The sequence below is a fragment of the Cnephaeus nilssonii genome (genome assembly GCF_951640355.1).
Source record: "Cnephaeus nilssonii genome assembly, chromosome: 14".
In the NCBI taxonomy this organism is placed as follows: domain Eukaryota; kingdom Metazoa; phylum Chordata; class Mammalia; order Chiroptera; family Vespertilionidae; genus Cnephaeus; species Cnephaeus nilssonii.
In genome coordinates this window covers 30,909,239-30,931,011 of record NC_137085.1, presented here as the reverse complement: position 1 = coordinate 30,931,011, position 21,773 = coordinate 30,909,239, and the positions used below count along the sequence as shown (strand labels likewise).

The following is a 21,773-nucleotide window of genomic DNA, read 5'->3' as shown; positions in this document are numbered from 1 at the left end:
CCGGGACCCTTCAGTGTGCAGGCCGATGCTCTATCCACTTAAGCCAAAAAACCGACTAGGGCCAAATGCTTTTTCTGCATCAATTGAGGTGATCATACATTAATTAACAAAGTGAATTTCACTGATTTTTAAAAAAATATTAAACCAACCTAGAATCTCTGGGATAAATCCCATTTGGTCAGGATATAGCATTTTTAATATATTTTTTAGTGTGTTCATAAGAGATATTGGTTTGTAAGTTTTTCTTATAATGTAAGGATTATGCTGGTCAAGAGTTTGTGTGATGTTGGTAGGTATCAATACTTCTTAAATGTTTTAAGAGAATTCACAATGAAACTATTTGGGCTTGGAATTTTCTTTGAAGATACCTTATGATTCAATTTCTTTACTAGATATACAGCAATTCTGATTTTAAATTTTATCATCAGTTTTGGTAAGTTGTGCTTTTTAAGGAATTTGACCATTTCCTCTTATTAGATTGGCATATTTTTATATTCCTACTGATCAAAAAAAATCAGTGTTGCCAAGAATTTAATAATTTTCTTTTATTTTTATTATTTTTAAAAATATGTTTTTATTGATTTCAGAGAGGAAGGGAGGAGAGAGAGATAGAAACATCAATGATGAGAGAGAATCATTGATTGGCTGCCTCCTGCTTGCCACACACAGGGGATCAAGCCCGAAGCCCAGGTATGTGCCCTTGACTGGAATTGAACCCGGGACCCTTCAGTCTGCAGGCCGACGCTCTATCCACTGAGCCAAACCAGCTAGGGCTAATAATTTTATCTTTTAAAAAAATCAACTTTGACTTTGATATTTTTTAAAAAATTGTTATTTTATTTTCTATTTAATAGATTTCTAATCATTATTCTTTTCTCTTACTTCCTTTGGGTTTAATTTGCTCTTTTTTACTAGTTTGTTAAGGTATAAGTTTAGATTACCAATTTTATACATTTTTCTTTCCAATGTAAGTATTTGAGGCTATAAATTTTCCTTCTCAGCTGAGTTCTAGCATCCCCATCACTTTTGATATTATACTGTTTTCAATGTCATTCCTTTTGATATATATTATTCCTGTGATTTCTTTAACCTATGAGTTAATTAGAAGTGTGCTGTTTATTTTTCAAATATTGGGAATTTCCTAAATATTTGAGGGTTATTGACTTCTGATTTTAGTGTTGAGATATTCAATATGTTTTAAGACTTTGATCTTTTGAAATTTATTGAAACTTGTTTTATGGCCCAGCATATAGACTGGATTATCATTTAAGAATATTTATGTTGCAGTTCTTGGGTAATGCTTTATAAATGTCAATTAGGTTTAAGTTACAGTTGGCTCTAGTCTCCTACATTAATACTTATTTTTTGTCTACTTGTTCTGTCAAGTACTGACAGGACGTGTTAAAATCTCCAACTATGGATATTTATTTGTCCATTTGTCCCTTTCGTCCTATAGGTTTTTGCACCATAATTTGATAGCTGTTATTAGCTGCATAACATTTAGGGATGTGATGGTACCATGTATTAAGATGAGGTTTCATTGTGTTTAACTGAAAACATCATATAAAATCAGGATGTGAAATAAAACAGCATTAAGTTTGGAATACTTAAGAAAAACATTTTATAATTTTAAAGTATATTCCTTGATCAACTAGTCTTCCCACAATTTGTCAATTTCTGAACTTACTAAAAAGTGTCCAATCATTTATAGATTCTTGTCATTTTAAACCAGTTTCCTACTGCCCTTAAGGTAAACACAAACTCTAAACATGGCCTACACAAAGCTTGGCCCTACAGTCTATCCTTTAGCTAACCCTAGACTACTTCAGGCTTCCCTTCTGCCTTTGGACATCTTTTCCTTTCATAACAACTCCACATCCACCTGTTTACTGGATTTCAGTTCAACCATCACTTCCACCTGAGAGTAGACCCCTGTTGTATGCTTTTATAGCAGGCGTCCTCTATACATAACTACGGCCCGCGGGCCACATGCAGGTGTTTTTGCTGTTTTGTTTTTTTATTCAAAATAAGATATGTGCAGTGTGCATAGGAATTTGTTCATAGTTTTTTTTTAAACTATAGTCGGGCCCTCCAACGGTCTGAGGGACAGTGAACTGGCCCCCTGTTTTATAGCAAATTATACTTTCTCACCAGAGAACTTAGTTATGATATGCATGTCATCTGTTTTGTTCTATCACTGAATCCCTAGTACAGAACCCATCAGACAGCAGGTATTCCAATTTCTGTTATAAATGAATGAACATGGTAGCAAGGTAAATTTGAAGGCTAAATTTAGATTTAATCCAAGTTCTGATGTTCACTGGCAATCCTACATCACACTGTAGATGTAGAGCAATTTTTCTCTCTATAACTGGGTAAAACATAAACACAGTCACTTTGGGTAAAAGAACTACCAATGTAAAAGTCTGGCAAGAGTTTTTTTGTTTGTTTTTAGTAAGCTAAATGCCACATAACTGCATTTTTCTGTAGAAGGCAAATAATATACTTTTCACAATAAGGTTAAAGAACTAAAATAAAATTCTGAAACGCACCTCACCTGAAATTCAGAATTTATAACACAAGTATATCCTTAATTATTTTTCAGTAAAATAATCTGACTTAAAAAATTTATCAGCCACTCACTATATAGGAAAATTTCTAGACTTTAAAGTATGTTTATTTTTTTTTCTTTTGTTGATTATACATTTTCTTACTGGCAGATCAGATAAACAAGTGTATGAAAGAAATATTTAAACTATTCTTTTGGCAGAGGATAAACTGTGCAGATTAAATGCCTCAATTTAACCTGAAGTAACGGTTTGGAATCATACCAATTTTTAAGAAGGAAAATAAAGACTATCTAAACAGATTCTCTTAGTTTATAACACATTTCCAGAATAACTCTCAAAAAAAATTCAAAAATACTCTTACTTTAAAAATGTCAATACCATATGGCTTTATGAAATAACTTCTAAAATTATATATTTTTATTTAAAAAGGATTCCAAGTTTTAAATAAACTGCTAGCAATAACATTTTCTTCACTTAAAAGTGCATATTTGAGGGTGCGACATACTTTTTGAACAAATAACTTTTACAAATTTTTAACACATAAAAAAAAAAATCACAAAATATTTTTAAGGGGGAAAAGTTTTCACCAAAACTCATCTTTATATAGATTGCAATAGATGACACTTTTCCTTTTTCTTCTTTTTATAGCATCAGAATTCTCAATGAGGTGCTTTGGCAGTTTTAAGATATATCATAGTCTCCACCAAGACATACTGGCATTAATGATGTCCGTGGAGATGACAATTGCCTTGATGACTCAGGATGAATAGAGACATTTCTGGGCTGGTTCTCCAAATCAGCAGCAAAGGTGTTCTCTTCTCTTACATTGAAAGTTTGTTCAAGTGAAGCTGGCTGGGGTGGAATATTACCTACAGTTCTGTTGACATTATTTAAGTCGTTAAGAGTGGTAATATCACACTCTTTGTCCAGAACACTGACTTCATCTTCTATTGTAACTATATCTTCAGTTTCAAATGTTTCCAAAGGAGCCAAAAATCCACTTTGTAGAGGGTCTTGAGGACCACTATTGTCACATTCTGTATCCTCCTTTACTTCAGAATCCTTATCACTATCACTGTCAATGGTAATTACAACTGGGGAATGTGAAGTATTATCTCCATGGTGTTTCTTATGCTTCTTCTTATGTTTCTTCTTTTTCTTTTTATGATGTCTATTTGTATCAGTAGCTTTCCCTTCATAAATTATCTCTACACTTAGGCTCCGGGTTCTCCTTTTCCTCTTCTTGTGTTTTGTGTCTCTGTCTGATGATCGGCTATCTGAAAAACTATCACTCTCGTTTTTATAATTTCCACCCAATTTTGATGAAGATTTTTGGCAATGACCTTCCTTTACTTTAGAAGTAAATTCACGAGATGGTTGAGCCACTTCGTTAGTACCTTCCAAATGTCGTGTTTTGTATTTTCGTTTCCCTCCAGGCTTTTCATTTCTCACCCGGTCAGGCCCTGCAGATGCAGTCTTTGATCTATTACTAGATAGGCTCCTTGACCTGTGCCTTTCATAGTAGTAATATTTTCTTTCACTGTGATTATTTTTTTTCCTAGCATTTGTTCTTTCAGAAAAGGATTGAATTCTAAATTCTGGACTTGAAGATTGTCTGGAATAATGAGCTCTAGACAGAGTTCTCCTCCTATAAGATGATTCATAGCCATCTCTATCCTTGTTTCTACTATAGTAAGTATACTCCCACTTATATCTGCTTCCATAATTATTTTTTAAATAATAATGATCTCTAGTTCTGCTCTGTGATCTTCTTTTACTATGATCACTGCTACGAGATCTTGATCTGCTTGAGCTTTCACTACTTAGAGAAAGAGTTTGGCTTTTTCTCGACCAACTACTATCTCTAGTTCTTGACCTTTTTTTGTCTCTTCTACTTCTAGGTTTACTACTCTCCCTGCTTCTGGATCGTTTTCTTTTCATTCTTTTCTTCCCATGATGCCTTCTACGATTCTTCTGATCATGCCCACTTCTACTCTGGGAATGTGAATCTGAACTTCTCGATCTTCCTCTCCTTCTGTGTCTATGGTTATATGGGGAATATACTCTGTCTCCTCTGACAGATGAGCTCAGGTCTCTGGGAGAGGACAATGATGTACATTGTTTCTCTTCCTTCTTTGACTTGATTCTTGTACTGGAATCACAATGACCTTTATTTATTTGCTCATCCTTTCCAAGGACAGAGCGTGGAGATGAACATCTACTAACATCACTATCACCAGAACTGTAAGATTGCTCTTGTTCTTGCGTCTTCACAGTCTCCATTTTCTCGTAAGAGCCTAATTCCTCAGAATCCGAGGACAGTTCAACAAGTTCTGGAGTCCTCTCAGCTAGTGGCTTAACAAACCCAACAATGACACAATTATCTGAAGAAGAATCACTGTCGTTATTTAGGTCCTCATTGGTTTGTACTCCCTGTATCTGAGATGTGGCTCTTTCTGTTACAAGTTCTTCATCTGAACTATCAGAAGTATTTAAAAGGGAAGACATGACAGCATGTACTTGTTCTGAGCTTGAGTAAGATGGCCCTGGTGTCTCGTCATCCCATGGTGCCCGACTGACAGTGGCCACATTAACATCCATCTCTCTGGTCTCTGCCTCATCTGGCGAGATAGTTATGACAGAAGAATCTGAATGGCTACCTTCTTCGTAGGAAGGAGCAGGGCAATCATAATTAGCATGCTGATCAAAAGCTGCCATGTTAAAAGGAGACCTAGCAAAACTGATGAATTCATGTATAAAATGCTCAGTCCGATTAAGTAAAAATGGCCTTAAATCAGACACAAATGCCTGACTCTCCAAGTCATAGCGAGTAACATTACTCATAATGATGTGCTGTACTATATTCACTAAAGATCCATGAGCTCCAAAAAGAACTGTAAGTTCACGTTTTAACCAGGGGACTAATCTGTGAAGACAAGCTGGATTTCTACGGAAAAATTCAGCTGAAATATCCCTGTAGCGACCACCATCTTCAATATTTCTAACACGAGCACCAGCTCGATAGAGAGTTCGCCTAAAATTAATAATATCTTGTTCTTGAATTTTCCGCAAAGATCTTTCATCTGTAGTAGTTGGCCTCCTTGGAATCTGTCTCAGAAGTTGAGAAATTTCACCAGCTCTGGGTCTTGTTGAAATGCCTAACCCTTCAAATAATACTCCACTATCTGGTGGAGTTGTTGTTCTTCTACTCATGGTTCTACTGGGTGAATAAAAAGAAGCACTTCGCTCTCGCTCTCGCTCTCGTTCTCGCTCTCGCGTCATAGTTGTATGATAGCGAAATCGTCGACCATCAGGGGTGGCAAAAGAACCATTACATGAAGGCCTTAGGACGTACTCTTTGAAGTCATCTTCTGCTCTTACAGAATGGAAAATAGAATCAAAGGGCTGTTTACATAGTGGACATTCAGCTTTGTTTTTAGACCACTCTTGTACACAGCGAAAACAGAACTTATGTAAACAGCGATCTAAGTAAGACACATTATCAAATCTATCCAAGCAAATAGGACACTTAGAATCAGGAGATGCATCAGCTGGTACTGTCTGTTGAAATTTGCTAGTGCCAGCTTTAGGTGAAAAGTTGTCCACTTTATATTCCTTAGCTGCTGATGCCATTACCTGTAAAAGGGAAAAATTTACATCAGTAATCCTATAAAACAGAAATGACCAAACTTGAAAAAAATACAAACATACTTTGGTGAAAATAGTTCATTATCTTTAAAGGGGCAGTGTCACCTACTAACATAATACTTAAGTACAAGTTCAAAAGACAAATTGTCTGGATTTGAATCCTTGTTTCATACTAGTAGTATGCCTGCACAAGTTACTATCTCTAGGCTTTGATTTCATCTGTAGATCATTGCATCACAGAGTTTGTGAAGATGTAAAAAGCCCTTAGAAAAGGTGCCTAGTACATAATAAGCTCTCAAAATATTATATAACACTCTGTTATTCTTTTAGCCCTAGCTGGTTTGGCTCAGTGGATAGTGTCAGCCTGAGGACTGAAAGGTGCTGGCTTCAATTCAGTCAAGGGCACATGCCCAGGTTGCGGGCTATGTCCCCAGTAGGAGACATGCAGGAGGCAGCCGATCAATGATTCTCTCCCTCTCCCTTCCTCTCTGAAAGCAGTAATTTAAAAAATAATAATAATAGGAGAAATATTTGATATATAAAAGTACAAAGAAAAATATTCCAAGTATCCATGCATCTACCGCTCAGATTTAACATTTTCTCTAGTTAGTCCAGATTTCTAAAAAAAAGTCCCTTATCTACCCTCCTATCCTCTGTATAAAACAAAGACCCCAAAACATCACAGTCCTCAGTTGGTGTTATTTCTATGTATAGTTTTATATCTTTCATATACATACCCCAAATAATATAGACTACTGATTTACTTGTGGTAAGTTTTGTACATGCACCTTTAAAAATGCTTTAGTAATAACTTTCTATGGTGACAGGTGGTTACTAGACTTATTATGGTAATCACATAGTAGGTATATAAATGTTGAATTACTATATGGTACACCTGAAACATAATATTGTATGTCAACTATACTTGAACTTAAAAAAAAAAAAGCATTAGTGAGATAATTTGCATACCAGAAAGTTCACCTGTTTTAACCAATTCTGTGTTTTTTTAGTAAAATATCCTTTTAAATACAAAAAGGATTTTTAGTGAAAATTAAATTAAATTAAATACTAAATGTAAAACCATTCAAGGGCAGTACATGGCTCACAGCAAATGCTCACTAAATATTAGCTGCTGTGATTATTACTACACCATTGTTACTATGCTATTATAGTCAGTTAATCACTGATTTCCTTTCATCCCCCTTAAGCAGCCTTTCTTAGCCTTTTTATTTAATGGAAAGTCAGCCAAAATGTATCCTGAATTATGCTTTCAGTCCCTTTCCCTTATTATCTTTTCCCACAAGGATCATTAGGATCTTAAAGATTAGTTTTATTTATTTTAAATTCATCAGTTTATATTGCCTATAACTTAAATGAATATGCCAGAGCTAAAATCTAACTTACATTACATTTTAGCCTTATTATCTTATAAAGTTCATTTAGTTGCATTTTACACCAATCATTTTATATATGTTAAATACTAGTTTCTTCCTTTATGTTTTCCTGAGCCTATTATTAATCTTAAAAAAAATTTTTTTTAATTGATTTTAGAGAGTAAGGGAGAAGGATAGAGAGAGAAGCATCAATGATGAGAGAGAATCATTGACTGGCTGCCCCCTGCATGCCAGGAATTGAACCTTAACCTACTAATTCATAGGTCGATGCTCAATCACTGAGACAAGCGGCCTGGACTATTATTCATCTTTCTCTACCTCCTCTATCACAGGAACTCCCACCACTAGTCAATTACTGTCAAGTTAGTCAAATAACAGAACTGTAATTTTCTAAACAATACTCATTGGTTATACCAAGTTCTAACAAAAACAAACCCCACAACAAAAATCTGAAATTGTGAAATAAGTATTTCATCATAGATTTCAAATTAAATGTGCTCATCTAGGGCATTTTAACTTTTTCAGAGCAGTAACTTAATAGGAACTCAGTGCTGAACAGGTTTCTTCAAGGGGTCTAACTATTTCTAGTTTTCTATTTTCTACAGTGGAAATGCAAAAATCACCATTGTCCTTAAGAGAATAGAATCATAAATATAGAACACCAATCGTTTTTCTGTCAACATATTTAAACTCCGAAACCTTAATATTGCATACATTTCTCAGCATTTCCTCCTATGTCTATTTTTTATTCTCCTACTAAGGAAAAAAAAAAAAAACAGACAACAAAACCTTTAGGATAAGACACAACTAAAAAAATTAGCCTGCTATATTTGGTCAAACATTGAATTAACATACCCTAATGCTTTGGCAGAGACAGACCAAATGATTTTGCGGGGCTTATACCAGAGGTTCCCCACCTCTGCTCTCTATATAATAAAGGGATTATTAGACTTTTAAATACATTGTTTCTAATTTTTTTAAATTGATTTTAGAGAGAGGAAAGAGAAGCATCTATTTGTTGTTCCACTTATTTATACATTCACTGGTTAATTCTTTTTTTAAAATATTTTTTTAAATTGACTTTTAGAGAGAGCAAGGGAGAGGAAGAAACATCGATCAGCTTCCCCCTGAATGGAACGAGCCCGAAACCTGGGCATGTGCACTGACTGGGAATCCAACTAGCAACCTTTGGGTGCACGGGCGATGCCCAACCAACTGAGCGACACCAGCCAGGGCCATTGGTTGACTATATGGTTTTGCATGTCACTGATTAAAAACAAACGAATCTCACCCCCAATCTTCACCACAAATTACCTATCAAAACTTCCATTCACCTTTCACTTCTATTCACTAAACCACTATTTGCCTAATGTCAGGTACTGCCCCTTTCCAGTGCAGGAAACCGCAGCCCACGAGGAAAGCCACCCTGACTGACTGAATGAGCCCAGCCCAGTGTGTAACACTGCACGGACAACTCCATCAGTCACGGTGACAGCCCACGCTTCCTTCGGTTGAGAACTGCCACCGGCCAGGATCTAAGACAACCACCACGTGCATTACATTATCACAACGAACTGAAGTACCGTTATTCCCATTTTACAGACAGGCTCAGAGAAGCCATCCGTCACACCTCTGACAGTGGAAATGCCACGATTCAGATTCGAACATTTAGTGTTGGTCCCCCCCCCCCCCCCGCCCCCCGCCCCCCCTCACCCGTCAGAGACCAAGGTCTTTCCAGTACACGGCCAGGCTGGTCCCCTTCCCCGGCGCTTCCTGGACACGCAGCCCTCCCCCACCCACCAGCACCAATCCACAGGTGCGCGGCAGGTGCCCTCGGCCCGCCGTGCCCCGCCGAGGCCCGGACGACCTCTCAGCTCCCTAGTCTCTGGAGTCTATGGCCTCCCTCTAGGAGGGAGCTCCAGCTCGCCCAGCCCTTCCGACCCCCGCGCCCCATTGTTCCGGACCTCACTTACCTCGGAGAAGGTCGGCGAACGCCGGGCTGGGGCACTGGTGGCAGGCTCCCGACCGCCCAGGAAGCCAGGTCGGTGACGGCAGGATCCGCGAAGGCGTACCCGGCGACTTCTCCGCGGGCCCTCAGGAGTCGGAGCGTGAGGGGGCGCTTCACCCTCCTCGCGAGACAGCGGAGACCCCGGCGGCTGTTGCGACCCCTGTGACGTAAAGCTCTCGTCACCAATGGCAGCTTGGAGGCGGCGGGAAGAGCAAAACCCGCCCCCAAGGCCCCCCGCGCGTCAAAACAAAACGCCCCGCCTGCGTAACGCATGCGCATTGGGAGGGCGCCGGCACTGAGGGCGGAGCCGGGTGCGCTCGGCCCTTCCCGCCCCCCACCCGCGGCGTCCCCGGAACGAGCGCGCCGCCGACCCTCCCAGGCAGACATCCCCAAGGTCCCTCGCCATCCCCGTTCTCGTCACTAATCTCTGGAGGTGACAAAGGCAGTGACTTAATGCTCGCTCCTCACTTAGCGGGAAAACACGATGACTAAGTTGGTCTCATTTAAACCTCACCAAACTTTGCGAGAAGTTACCCAAAGAATCTCTAGTATGTCAAGGAGCTGAGTTACACGGAGGTGAAGTCGCTTTACCTCCTAGGAAATAGCACCACCGAGACAGGAATAGAAGCCAGAGCCAGAGCCAACCAGTACGCTAGTCTTCAGGCAGAAAGATACGGTCCAGTCGGAATAAACTGGAATCAGCCTGGGGACATGGCCTTGACATCTTGGCAAAATAGACCGTTTTTCTATCAAGACGGCTTTCCCCTTTCCCACTCCCCAAGTCAGGGTGAAAACCCTGTTTTTTGATGATATCTGAGATGGACCGAGAGAGAGAGAGAGAGAGCACTGCCCCGCGTTAACGCGGCCACTGCCCCGGTCCTACCCTCCGGCCTCAGGTGCGAGCGTCCCAAACGTTCCAGGGCCAAAGGCGTGCAGGCGCCCGCGTGCCAAACCGCCGTCCTTCGGCTTCATACCTGACGCTCAGCAAACACTTGTTGATTGGCAGGTACAGTTGCCGGAGGGCGGATGCCCCGCTATTTCTCCTTAGAAGTTAACCATTTACATTCAACAAGAGCGCGTTATGGAAGACTTTGCTTCTTGAAGAAGGGCTCAATTAACAGGGATTCCCACAACGATGTGTTACATAAACGTGGGCGGTACTGTTGACGCCAAAGGTAAATACACGAAAGACTATCAGTATGATGTGGGGACAGATGCCAGAGGAAACGTTAATTCTTCCGGAGTTAGACGCCGGGGTAATATTTAAAATACATATTAGTTTTTCCAAATAAACTTTAAAATGCACAAGACGGTACATTACCTTGCATTAAAACTGCACTGCAACTGAAAGAACCCGTTGGCGAGGTGCGCCTAACTCTCTACGCGGCAAAGAAAAGCCATGTAAGTCATTTTCCCGTTCGTCTAACCCCCAGCCAGAAAGGCGGGCAAGGCCCGCGATCCCGTAGGCCCGCCCCCGGCTCCGGGCGGAAGAGGCCGCCCCGCGCCTGGGACAGGCTCCTGGAGGCGAGTGGGCGGGCGCTCGTGCCCGGATGTAAGATGGCCGCCGCCGCCCGACAGCCGCCGCCCCGCAGGTTGCTCTAGGGCCTGCAGGGCCTGCCCGTTCCCGCGGATCGCCGAGGTCTCCTTACCATGAGGCCAGTGAGTCGCCGCACCCTAGACTGGATTTATTCCGTGGTAGGTCCCGGGTCCGGCAAGGCTCCACGGTGTCGACCCCCTCGTCCCCCGGGCGGAAGCCCCCGTATTTCTTCAGCTCCCAGAAACTCAAAAAGCCATTCCTGAATTCAGCTTTTCACTCCCTCACCTCGACTCCGCCTCTTCCTGGAGGACACGCTCTTCCGCTTCTTACGTAAGGACAGTTGGGTGGATTCGCCTCCGGAATTCCATTTATTCGTTTGTTACTGTAATTTCCATCTTAGCAACGTACATGGCAACCAATGGGGAGGGGGCAGCGAGGAAGTACTACCCACAGTGAATTTTTTTTTCTTTTACTCCCCCTTTTGCATTCTTATTTACATTTTTATTTATTTATATTTTTTAGTTGCTCCTCGCGATCGTGTTACTTTCCTGGGGATATGTCATCTATGCATCGACAGTAGCCGGTCGACGACAACTGAGGAAGAAATACCCAGACAAAATATTTGGGAATGAATGAAATTTATTAATTCCTCTAGATTTTATGCTATGCAAATACTTCACTTCATGCTTACCTGACACGTCTATATTTAAAGTAAAATCCATAATATAAAGTTTCCAAATTTATTATTGCATACAGCCCTTTATAAATAAACCATGAATGTGCTAACTTTTCCAATACGTGTATTTTTAAATTCTCATATAACAAAGCATCCTAGATCTGACAGCCTTTGAGTATCAGATCATAGATGAAATGACATGCTTTTCAATTTAGAGTTCCTAAAATACTTCTTTTAAAATGCCTCAGAAAGCCACCTTTAAAACAAAAGTGTGTGAAATTTCTAATCTTATATTTGTTTATTACATTTTATTCTGTTGTATACCTACACAAAAGACTAAGTATTATGTAAGAAAAAAAATTACCGTGTGACTAATTTTCTACATCTTGTTTTCTGACACAAGAATGGCCAGAAAAAGGTGATTGTTCATATTTTTTTAAGCAGGTCCAGTTTGTACTTATTGTTAAATAACTAAATAAAGTCTTAAATTGTACAGTGTTTGGGAAGGAATAGGCAACACATATCCGAGAGTAAACTTTATTAAAGTTACTTTTCCAGAGGATATATTCAGTAAATATGGTAATATACCAACAAAACTTAGGCTCATATGCCTTTGAAATTTTAAATTAATCTTCAATGATGTTGACCAGGAAATTCTTTCATTGGTGGAATTACTTCTCCAGTCTCCAGAATTATATCACCCTAGGAAAACAAACATGTATTAGTAAAAAGATCTTGTCTGCAAGGTATATCCACTCAGTCAGACCTCACACTGAACATCTAGTTCAGCTTTGACATTCACACTATAAAGGGAATAAGATAAAGCAGTGGCTGTCTAAAGATGGGAAACCAGTATTCAAAATCTTAAGGTATAAGTGAAAGAATAGGGGAAGTTTCGCTCAAAACAAAATGACCAGAAAGAACATGAAAGTGGACTTCACAAAGTGATAAAAGGAATAAAGTTTATTTGCAAGGCCCCAAGAAATAGAAGAAGCCCTAGAAAAAAGTTACAGAGAAACACCTTCAGCTCAATATAAGGAGGTAATGTATTTCCGGCAATTAAATGTGTTAGGCAATCACCATTTTACCGTTTGGCCCAAGTAGTAGAGACAGAATGCAAACTTTGCCTGGAGAGCTGGTGCAGGTGTCTTTTCAAAGCTAGATAGAGTATGTATGGTAGAAAAGGCATGGGCCTTGGAGCCAGAGCCAAATGGTAAGAATCCTGGGAACTCCATTGACAACCTATATAATTTCAGGCAAATTACTTAGCTTTAGTTTCAGCTTTGTGCTCAAGATAGCAGATTCTGTCAACCTGACAGTCCATGAATGACTGGGTAGAGTAGAATTATCCCTCATCCCCACCCTAGCCATTTCCTGACATGGTACTGCTCAGGATTGTTATTTAATAAAAAAATAAACTTTATGTTTAAGCCATTATACATTTTGGGGATAATTTATTACCACAGTTAACATTACCCTAACACAGACATTAATGCTCTGAAGTGGTACTAATGCTGCTGTTAATAAAACTTGAACCACATGGCAGTCTGGAGGCAAGGACACTGGCATTGGAAGGTAAAATTAAAATGAAAGCCAGTAATAACTTGGAAGCAGACTTTCTAATGAGCTTGAGGTTCTAGGAGAGGAAGCTGGAAAAAAGTTACGAGTTCGACTATGAGTTGCCTTGGAAAAGTACTTGAGGAAACATGAGCTCAGGTAAGAAGTAACTGATTTGAAAACAGAAATAAAAAGAATAAGATATTCAGGATTGGAAAGACAAATTGCTTCTGAATCTTTAAACAGTAAGGGTTAACAAAACATTCTGAGAAACAGAAGCCCAATAAAGCTCAGTAAACAGGGACGCAGCCCTTTGTCAAAGATCAGATTGAAGTGCAGAGTCTGTTTCAGACAGCCTCGCATAGCTGCCACTGAGTTGAGAGGCAGCTGTATGAGGACAAAGAAAGGAGAGAACTTGGTAACTGTATAGAAAGGTGCCCGCCTCCCATTTTCAACTGTAAGGAATACCTTACACTATTACATTATTTCCTCCTCTTTTTCTTTTATTTTTGAACAAGAATATACAAAATAGGCACTTGAAGTGACAGTGAAAATAAAAGGAACATTTTAGTCAAATCACTTGGGATTATTTGAAAGAGAAAGAAAAATAGTGAAAAAAAGAAAAATCAGATGTTTTAAGACTTACTGGGAATATTCTGGGCTTCCTTTCAACCATGCCATATGGTTTTGTCTGCAATAAAAGTAACGCTCTGTTAATTATGGTTTTAGAGTTTCTTCTAAAATTATAGATCATATACCAAATGTTAACGTAGTCCCAGATTTCCACCAAACTCCAGACTCATACAACCGTTTACTCAATATCTATTTGGCTGTCAAGCAGGCACCTCAAACTTAACCATGTCCAACACTTAAGTTGCCCCAGTCCCTAACTTGCCCCTATCTTGGTACAAGACTCTTTCATTCTCCCAAATAAGTAGGACAAAAACTTTGACTTCTCAGCAGATCCTGTTGGTTCTACCTTGAGATTATTTCCTGAATGTGCTTCTCACCACCTCTAGTACTACTACCCTTGTCCAAGTCCCTATCATTTTTCACTTGCATGCCATCCTAGTCTAATCTCTACACTGCAGGCAGAGTCAAGTAATTCTAACATGAATCACTCCTCTGCTCAAAGTTTAATTCTTTGAGACAAAGCCAGAGTCCTTGCAGTGATCTCTAAGACCCTGCATGATCTGGCCCTCTCTGAACTCCTACCTCTTTCTCCTTGCACTATGGTACTTACACTATGGAAGCTCCTTTGCTATTGATCCAATCAGTTGGGCCCACTTCAAATAGCACTTCCTTAGAGAGGCCTAATTAAAAAACAGCCCCTATCATTCTCTAGTCTTTTCCCTGCTTAGTTTTTCTTCTACAGACTTATCACTCCTTTTATACCTCTTTGTTTATCTATTTATTGCGAGTTTCCAAAACCAGAATAAACATTTCACGAGGGCAGGGATTCATCTGATTTGTTCACTGCTATATCCCTGTTTAGAACAGTGCGTTGGACACAGGAAGAACTAAATAAATATTTGTAGAACTAAATAAATATTTGCATGTTAGACCCTAGGGAAAAAATACAGACCTATAATGATATGAAGTGGCCTGTGGACTTGTAGGTGAACATAAATACAAAAACTTTAAGCCCATCAACAATACAAATATAAAATATTCTCTGAACCTTAGACATATAAATTGTTAGCCCCCTTTAATGGTTGCAGAAAGATTTCCTGGGTGTGTGTGTGTGTGCATGTGTGTGTGTGTGTGTGTGTGTGTAGTGAAAACACTAAATCCCAACTCTAATTCCTACATTAACCTCAGATTTCTAACTGTAACACACGCCCTGTCCACTGGGGCATCCAGAGAAACGGCTGTGATAACTCATGTTCCTAAACAACTTTACTTTCTCCCCAGGACCAGAAAGCCCTCCTTTTCATAAATTACTCTGAACCTTGGTGTCATCCCTAACTTAACTTGGGCTGTTTCTTCCTTTGAAAGTATCTCCTGGTTTCACTTTTCTTTTCCATTCCTGCTATGTTTGCCCTAACCAGATTCTCATCAACGAACACCTACTAAACGGTGACAGCGTCCAGCTTATTTGCTTGATGTCAGGACTTTCCTCCCTCCAATTCACCCCACATTTTATGTTTTCCTAAATATATCACTTTTATAAAGTCACTTTCCTACTTAAAAGTGGAAAGCTTCCCACTGCCTACCACATAAAGTTCAACCTGCTCTGCCTAGTTTTCAAGACCTTCATTAATTGGTCCCACTCTACTGAGCCAAGAGTCTTGAGTAGATATGGCTATGCTCATTAGTGACTCCATATCTTTCTTTGTAACTGGAATAACTTTTCTCCAACATACTCCTACCAGAATCACCTATCTCCAACTTTACTATAAACCCCTTGAGTTCAGGAATTTTGTGTTATATATTTTCTATAGCAATAAAGGTAGAGAACATACTAGGTACTCCATAGTTGTTGATCAATGGATATAACCTGCTTAGTTAAGAGAACAAAGATGATGTCAGCAATCAAAATTTTAAAGAGACCACATAATCAACAGAGAACAAGTCATGCTGGAAAGAATTTTTTGAGAACCCCAGTTATTTGTTTAATTCTCCTTTTAACAAGCTAACTTCAACGGGATTATCTACAATTTGTTAGGCAATCCCTAACTTGTGTTTTACCTTGAAATAATTTTAAACAGAAAGTTGCAAGAATTATAAAAATAAATTTTTACCCAATTATTTCATAGTAAATTGCCAACTGGTTTATGTTAGATTATTTCTACAAATAAGGACCTTTTTTTAAGGACCATATTATTAAAATAATTGCAATAGAATCATCAAAATCAGGAATTTAACATTGCTATATTACTACCTCCTGCCTAAAGAACCCACTCAAATTTTACCAATTGTCTCCATAATTTTTGAAATTCTCAGAAAATCCCTTTAGGTGATTTGTTCTTCATTGTTTAGACTGTTTAAAAATCTGACTATTAAAACCATTTTTTATTCTTTTGACTAAGCAGATTATGCCTATTAATCAAGAACTGCATTTAGTTGACATGCCTATTTAGTTTTTCTCAATCTGGAAAGAATCTTCCATTAATCTTGAGCTTTTAAGATCTTGACACTTTTGAAGGTTGAACAAGGCTGAAAAGTCCCTCAATTTGGGTTTGTCTTATGTATCCTCACAATTAGATTCAGGTTATGCATTTTTGGCAGGAATATTGCAAAATTGATGCTGTTTTCTTTTTATTGTATTCTATCAAAGAGTACACAATTTCAGTTTGTCCCATTATTAGTCATGTTAATTTACATTTCTGAATTTAGGTGTTATCTGTCAGGTTTCTCCACCACAAAAGTACCCTTTTTCTCTCTGAAACAAATAAGTACGTTTAAGATAGGTATTTTGAGATAAATTTTAGTATCTTTTGATGTTCCCTGGATGAATAAAATATTACTGTGATGATCCTCAAATTATGACTTTTCTACCATTCCTTGTCCAGTTATTATTTAGCAATCTATTATACAAAAAAAAAAAAGCTATCTCTTTTACCCATTTGTTCTTTACTTAACTATGAGTATGGGCTCATGGATTTACATTTTACTTATTCAGTTGTCTATCATCTATTACCATAATTTATTTTGATGCCAAAACTGTCCTAATGAGTGTTCTTTCAAGCTGACTCTGTCCTTTTGATATAGCTCCATCATTCTTTGAACAATTCTTTACCTTCCGGAACAACAAGCTCATCTTGTATTTTCCCTGCCTCAGCCCTGGACCTGGCCACATCTCCAAAGAGCTTTGGATCCTTTCAGTGAAGAATTTTATTCAGAAAATAAGACCAGGTTGCTAGACGTGCTAATTACCATGAGGGAGCTCTGCCACCAGGCACTGTCAGTGGACAGAGCTAGAGAATATCCACACTTACATCTATATTTACTTCTATATTTATTAATAATTGTTAAAAACTGTAAGTTCACACCTATACTCCCAATTCCATTCCAGTAGCACAGGGTTTTTCTCCCTTTCTATATATGTAGCCCCCTTTTCCAACAATGGGAATCCTGATCCCACTATCATCAATATTTGTACTTATCTGACCAATGTTCCTGTATATAACCAATCTCCTGTCACGATCACCACACTCCAATCTAAATAATATCCTCACCTCGTTCAGGTTCTGACATCTTACTCTGTGCTGCCACCTCCATCATTGCCCCAAACCACCCTTCTTCCAATATCCTACACCAGGTTGCTGCCACTGCTTCTTTCCAAACAGGTCTACTCACCAATACTTTCCCTCTACCCCCCATGCAGCACCTACCCAGGATCTAACCCCCTCAATGGGTACAAGAACGCCCTCCTACTCTGTTTGGGTTATAACACTCCACGGTGGGTAGCCACCAGTTCTCCCTTCCATGCCACTCCCTAAATGCACTCCTTCCTCACCCTGCCTGGGCTCCAACACCCTACACCAGGCTATCCTTAGCCTTTAAACCACCACATGCAAGATCTTTCAGTAAAAAAGTTCAAGCTTCTGAACATCCTGGATTCTAAAGAAAAGAAGTTGTGAAAAATCAAATAGAATGAAAAAAAGGGAAATGGAATGATGACAAAGATAACCTTTGACTATTTTGAATTTTACCTTATACAGATCTATGCTCAAAAAGAGAAATAGAAATTCCTTTCTCCCTTCCTACTCATGATCCTGAATTTACATTAGTATTATTAGGTCAATTAAATTCTGATCATTTAAATACTGTTTCTAGGAGGAAATGCATTTTAAGTTGTAAGCAACTAATATAAAGATTAACTTTTTGAAAACCCATATATTACTTACATTTAATTAAACCTTTTACCTAAAAGGATTCAAAGTTGTTCACAATCAGTTACAAGAGGCGCATTATTTCCACTAAATAAAAGCAGGATAAGGCATACCCATATAGGAAATAATTTTGTACAATATTAAAAATAAATTCTGAAAAACACATATTTAAAACATACTTACAGCCACATGATATTTTAAATGATAATGAATAATCCAGGCAGGTATAAGTACATGAGTAAAAACAAGGAAACTGTGTCGGTACGTCTTATAGACCTAGGGAGAAAAAACCATACACAAAATAAAACAGATGTCCCATCTTTTACATTTGTGGTAGAAAAAAACAAAACATTCATAATACAACAATGTCATAGCCGAGACCGGTTTGGCTCAGTGGATAGAGCGTCGGTCTGCGGACTGGCGGGTCCCGGGTTCAATTCCGGTCAAGGGCATGTACATTGGTTGCGGGCACATCCCTGGTGGGGGGTGTGCAGGAGGCAGCTGGTCGATGTTTCTGGCTCTCTATCCCTCTCCCTTCCTCTCTGTAAAAAATCAATAAAATATATTTAAAAAACAAACAAACAAACAAACAAAACAATGTCATGATTATTTAAAAATCTCTAAATGCTACAAATTCCTTATAGTCTGTAGCTAACCTCACCCATTTAAATATTTTTACTAAACATAGGACCTGCTAGGGGATACCCAGAGTGCAGGGCAAGTTGCATTAAGACAAGTAGCATTTTGCAAAACTATAGTAAGGCATTTATAAATTTTAAAAAAATATTACTTGTAGCCCTGGCCGGGTAGCTCAGTTGATTAGAGTGTTGTCTAGAGACACCAAGATTGTGGGTTCAATCCTCAGTTAGGGCACATACAAGAATCAACCAATGAATGCATAAATAAATGGAACAACAAACAAATCGATGTTTCTCTCGCGCCCCACCCCCACTCCCTTCCTCTCTCTCTCTAAAAAAATTAATTAATTAAAAATACTTCCTTATTATCTTTATTATAAGTTAAAGATAAAGCATGGCATAAATAATGAAAGAATAATTTTAATCAATTTAACCAGAATGATCAAACCTACATCATTTTTCAGGTAAAGTCATCTCCCTAATTTATCCATTTCAGACATTCTAAGTGTGAGGTGACAACCTGAGCACACCAACACTGGAAAAAGTGTTTTACGTACTGGGATAGAAGTGTTCCAAGCTTACTTTGAGATGCCTTTATACTATTTTGAGAAAGGCTAGAGAGAACTAAAACAAATGGAACTTTTCCAAGGCAGCCAATTTGACTGAAACATACCTATTCTTTCAGGGAAAGGATTCTAAGTGCTGTAATAGATATGATTGTGGAAGAAAAAATTAACTCAAAGTAAGGTAAGATGGATTTCAACAAATGATTATTTATTTCTTTACATCATGAGAGGGATGTCTACTTGCAATCAGTGGCTGCCAAAATCAACAAGTAATGTCAAGGATACAAAGGGTGAGAGAAGAGTTGAATTAGAGTTTAATTTTACCACCATAAAAAAAAGTATCTAAGCCCTAGCCGGTTTGGCTCCGTGGATAGAGTGTGGGCCTGTGGACTGAAAGATCCTGGGTTTGATTCCGGTCAAGGACATATGCCTGGGGTTGTGGGCTTGATCCCCAGTAGGGGGCGTGCAGGAGGCAGCCAATCAATGAATCTCTCTCATCATTGATGTTTCTCTCTCTCCCTCTCTGAAATCCATAAAAATATATTTTAAAAAAAGAAAAAAGTATCTAAGACCACTTTTTGAGAAAAATTTGCACCAGACTTTGTAGCACTGTAAGGAAGTAGATACACATAGATTTCAATGTGAATTCCTTTAATTCCTAGCTCTGTGGCCAAGGGTAAATCATTGAGTTTTTGCAGGCCTCAGTTTCCATTCATTAAGAACAGTTTTCTATCTTATGGGAGTAAAGAATTAAAGTAACACATGTAAAACCATCAGCAAAGTGCCATGCACAAAGTAAGTGCTCAAGTGTTACATATTAGTAGTATTCCATTATTATTCCATTATTATCAGCCAATGTCGTAGCTAAGTGAAAGCAATTCTGAGATATAGTGCTTATCACTCATAAGTGATGTGACATAATTAACGACCTCAAGAAAATGTTCAGAGACCCTGAAAATAAAGACAACTCCTTGAGTGAGTGACTTTCTGCAGAGTACAGTGCAGGGATGGCATTTTTAAATGAAAAAGTGTATTCAACGTACATAGTGGTAGTTTAGAAAGGTGGCTCCTGAATATGACTCACTAAGCATGGCAACAGGACTCTGTCTGTTATGGTGATCACATGGGGCCTGCACCATCAGCTAGAGACTGGCTGTGCCTTGTGATAGCGGGCCGTAGTGTTCGTTGGGTCTCTACAACCTCAACCTTAAACAAGTGTTCTCAAATACTAAAATCATGGAATTTTAACCAGCGAATCCTTGGCTATCAGTCTGAGGGAAGATCTGTACTATGAAAGGAGACCCAAACGTGCTGTAAAACCCACGCAAAGATCCTGGCGCGCAGGCCAGGACTCTTGGGACGAGGCAGCGTTCTGGCTAAGCCTAAGTCTCGGTGGGACCTAAGTCTCCTTCTGCCGGGAGGAACTATCGGACTTGCGGGCGCAGGGCGATGTCCGTGTCCTTGGTTTGGCCACAAGAGGCAGGCATTCCCGCAGACAGTCTGAGGGTCGTGGAAGGGGGTGTGTACGGCGGGCGAGGGAGGCCGGTCACTCACCAGGTTCTTCCAGGGGGCCGGGTTCTGCAGAAACTTATTCCAGAATTTCTCCATAGGCCACATCCTCTGAGGGGGCAGCACCGGCTCCCGGGGGCTCAGCTCCTGGTCCTTCAGCCATCGCCTTCTCAGCTCTCGCAGCTGCTGCAGCCGCAGTTTCTCATCGGGCGTGTACCCCGTCATGTCGCCGCGGGTACCCAGGCGGAAGGAAACGGCGCGTCCCCGGACCTGGGACCGGTCACTGCCGCGCGCTCCCGCTGGGCAGAGCGACCTTGCGAGGACGCCTGGGAGCGGCGCGCCGTTATGACGCCACTCCGGTCTGCAGAGGCTCCAATCGCCGCGCACTAGCTGGGCATGCGCAAAGCCTGCGCCCACCGCTCTGGGGTCGGTGGGTCCTGAGAACCTGGGAGAGGATGGGAGGAGCGCTCTAGTTATGGGATAAGGGGGGAGACGGGGAAGTAGGAAGTGTGAGGTCAGAGGACTAGAGGTTCTGACAAGGAAGAACTGGAGAGCTGGGAGTTGGAAGGATACGAATATGTGATTCATTGAATGTGATGGCCAAATGTAAAACTCTTTACCTGCCTCTCCCACCTTGGAATTCCTCTTCTTGTGACCTAGAGTCTGTGGATTCGACTCAACAATCCCACTTTTAGGACTTTGCCCCAAAAATACGGTGGTAAAAATATGAAAGGAATATGCACGACTATTCACTGCAGCACTATTTACAATAAATACTGGAAAATACCCCAAAACTCCTCAATAGAGAACTGGTTGAAGAAATTATGGTACA

At 39.6% G+C, this 21,773-nt stretch overlaps 3 protein-coding genes across 6 annotated transcripts; 1 reads left to right on the top strand and 2 right to left on the bottom strand.

Annotated features, from left to right (window-relative positions):
* Positions 1-821: 821 nt before the first annotated feature.
* TOPORS (TOP1 binding arginine/serine rich protein, E3 ubiquitin ligase) lies at positions 822-11,287 on the bottom strand. Of its 3 annotated transcripts, XM_079790662.1 has the most exons (4): positions 10,942-11,035; positions 10,504-10,780; positions 9,586-9,780; positions 822-6,206 (listed from the first exon to the last, which is right to left on the bottom strand). In XM_079790662.1, the coding sequence occupies exon 4, from the start codon at positions 6,201-6,203 to the stop codon at positions 3,252-3,254; it is 2,952 nt and encodes a 983-aa protein (XP_079646788.1). In that variant the 5' UTR covers positions 6,204-6,206; positions 9,586-9,780; positions 10,504-10,780; positions 10,942-11,035; the 3' UTR covers positions 822-3,251. The 3 variants fall into 3 exon arrangements, with proteins under 3 accessions (XP_079646788.1, XP_079646787.1, XP_079646789.1); XM_079790661.1 differs by lacking the exon at positions 10,504-10,780 and having other exon boundaries at positions 10,942-11,089; XM_079790663.1 differs by lacking the exons at positions 10,504-10,780; positions 10,942-11,035 and adding an exon at positions 11,270-11,287 and having other exon boundaries at positions 824-6,206.
* SMIM27 (small integral membrane protein 27) lies at positions 11,137-11,943 on the top strand. Of its 2 annotated transcripts, none has more exons than XM_079790665.1 (2): positions 11,137-11,315; positions 11,680-11,943. In XM_079790665.1, exons 1-2 carry the CDS (start codon positions 11,271-11,273, stop codon positions 11,791-11,793), a joined length of 159 nt encoding a protein of 52 aa, XP_079646791.1. In that variant the 5' UTR covers positions 11,137-11,270; the 3' UTR covers positions 11,794-11,943. The 2 variants fall into 2 exon arrangements, 1 of the variants encoding a protein (XP_079646791.1); XR_013814527.1 differs by lacking the exon at positions 11,137-11,315 and adding an exon at positions 11,348-11,487.
* Positions 11,944-12,356: 413 nt separating this feature from the next.
* On the bottom strand, positions 12,357-21,281 carry NDUFB6 (NADH:ubiquinone oxidoreductase subunit B6). The gene is made up of 4 exons (XM_079790664.1): positions 20,987-21,281; positions 18,412-18,504; positions 14,037-14,081; positions 12,357-12,535 (listed from the first exon to the last, which is right to left on the bottom strand). The coding sequence occupies exons 1-4, from the start codon at positions 21,164-21,166 to the stop codon at positions 12,467-12,469; spliced, it is 387 nt and encodes a 128-aa protein (XP_079646790.1). The 5' UTR covers positions 21,167-21,281; the 3' UTR covers positions 12,357-12,466.
* Between the last annotated feature and the right edge of the window lie 492 nt (positions 21,282-21,773).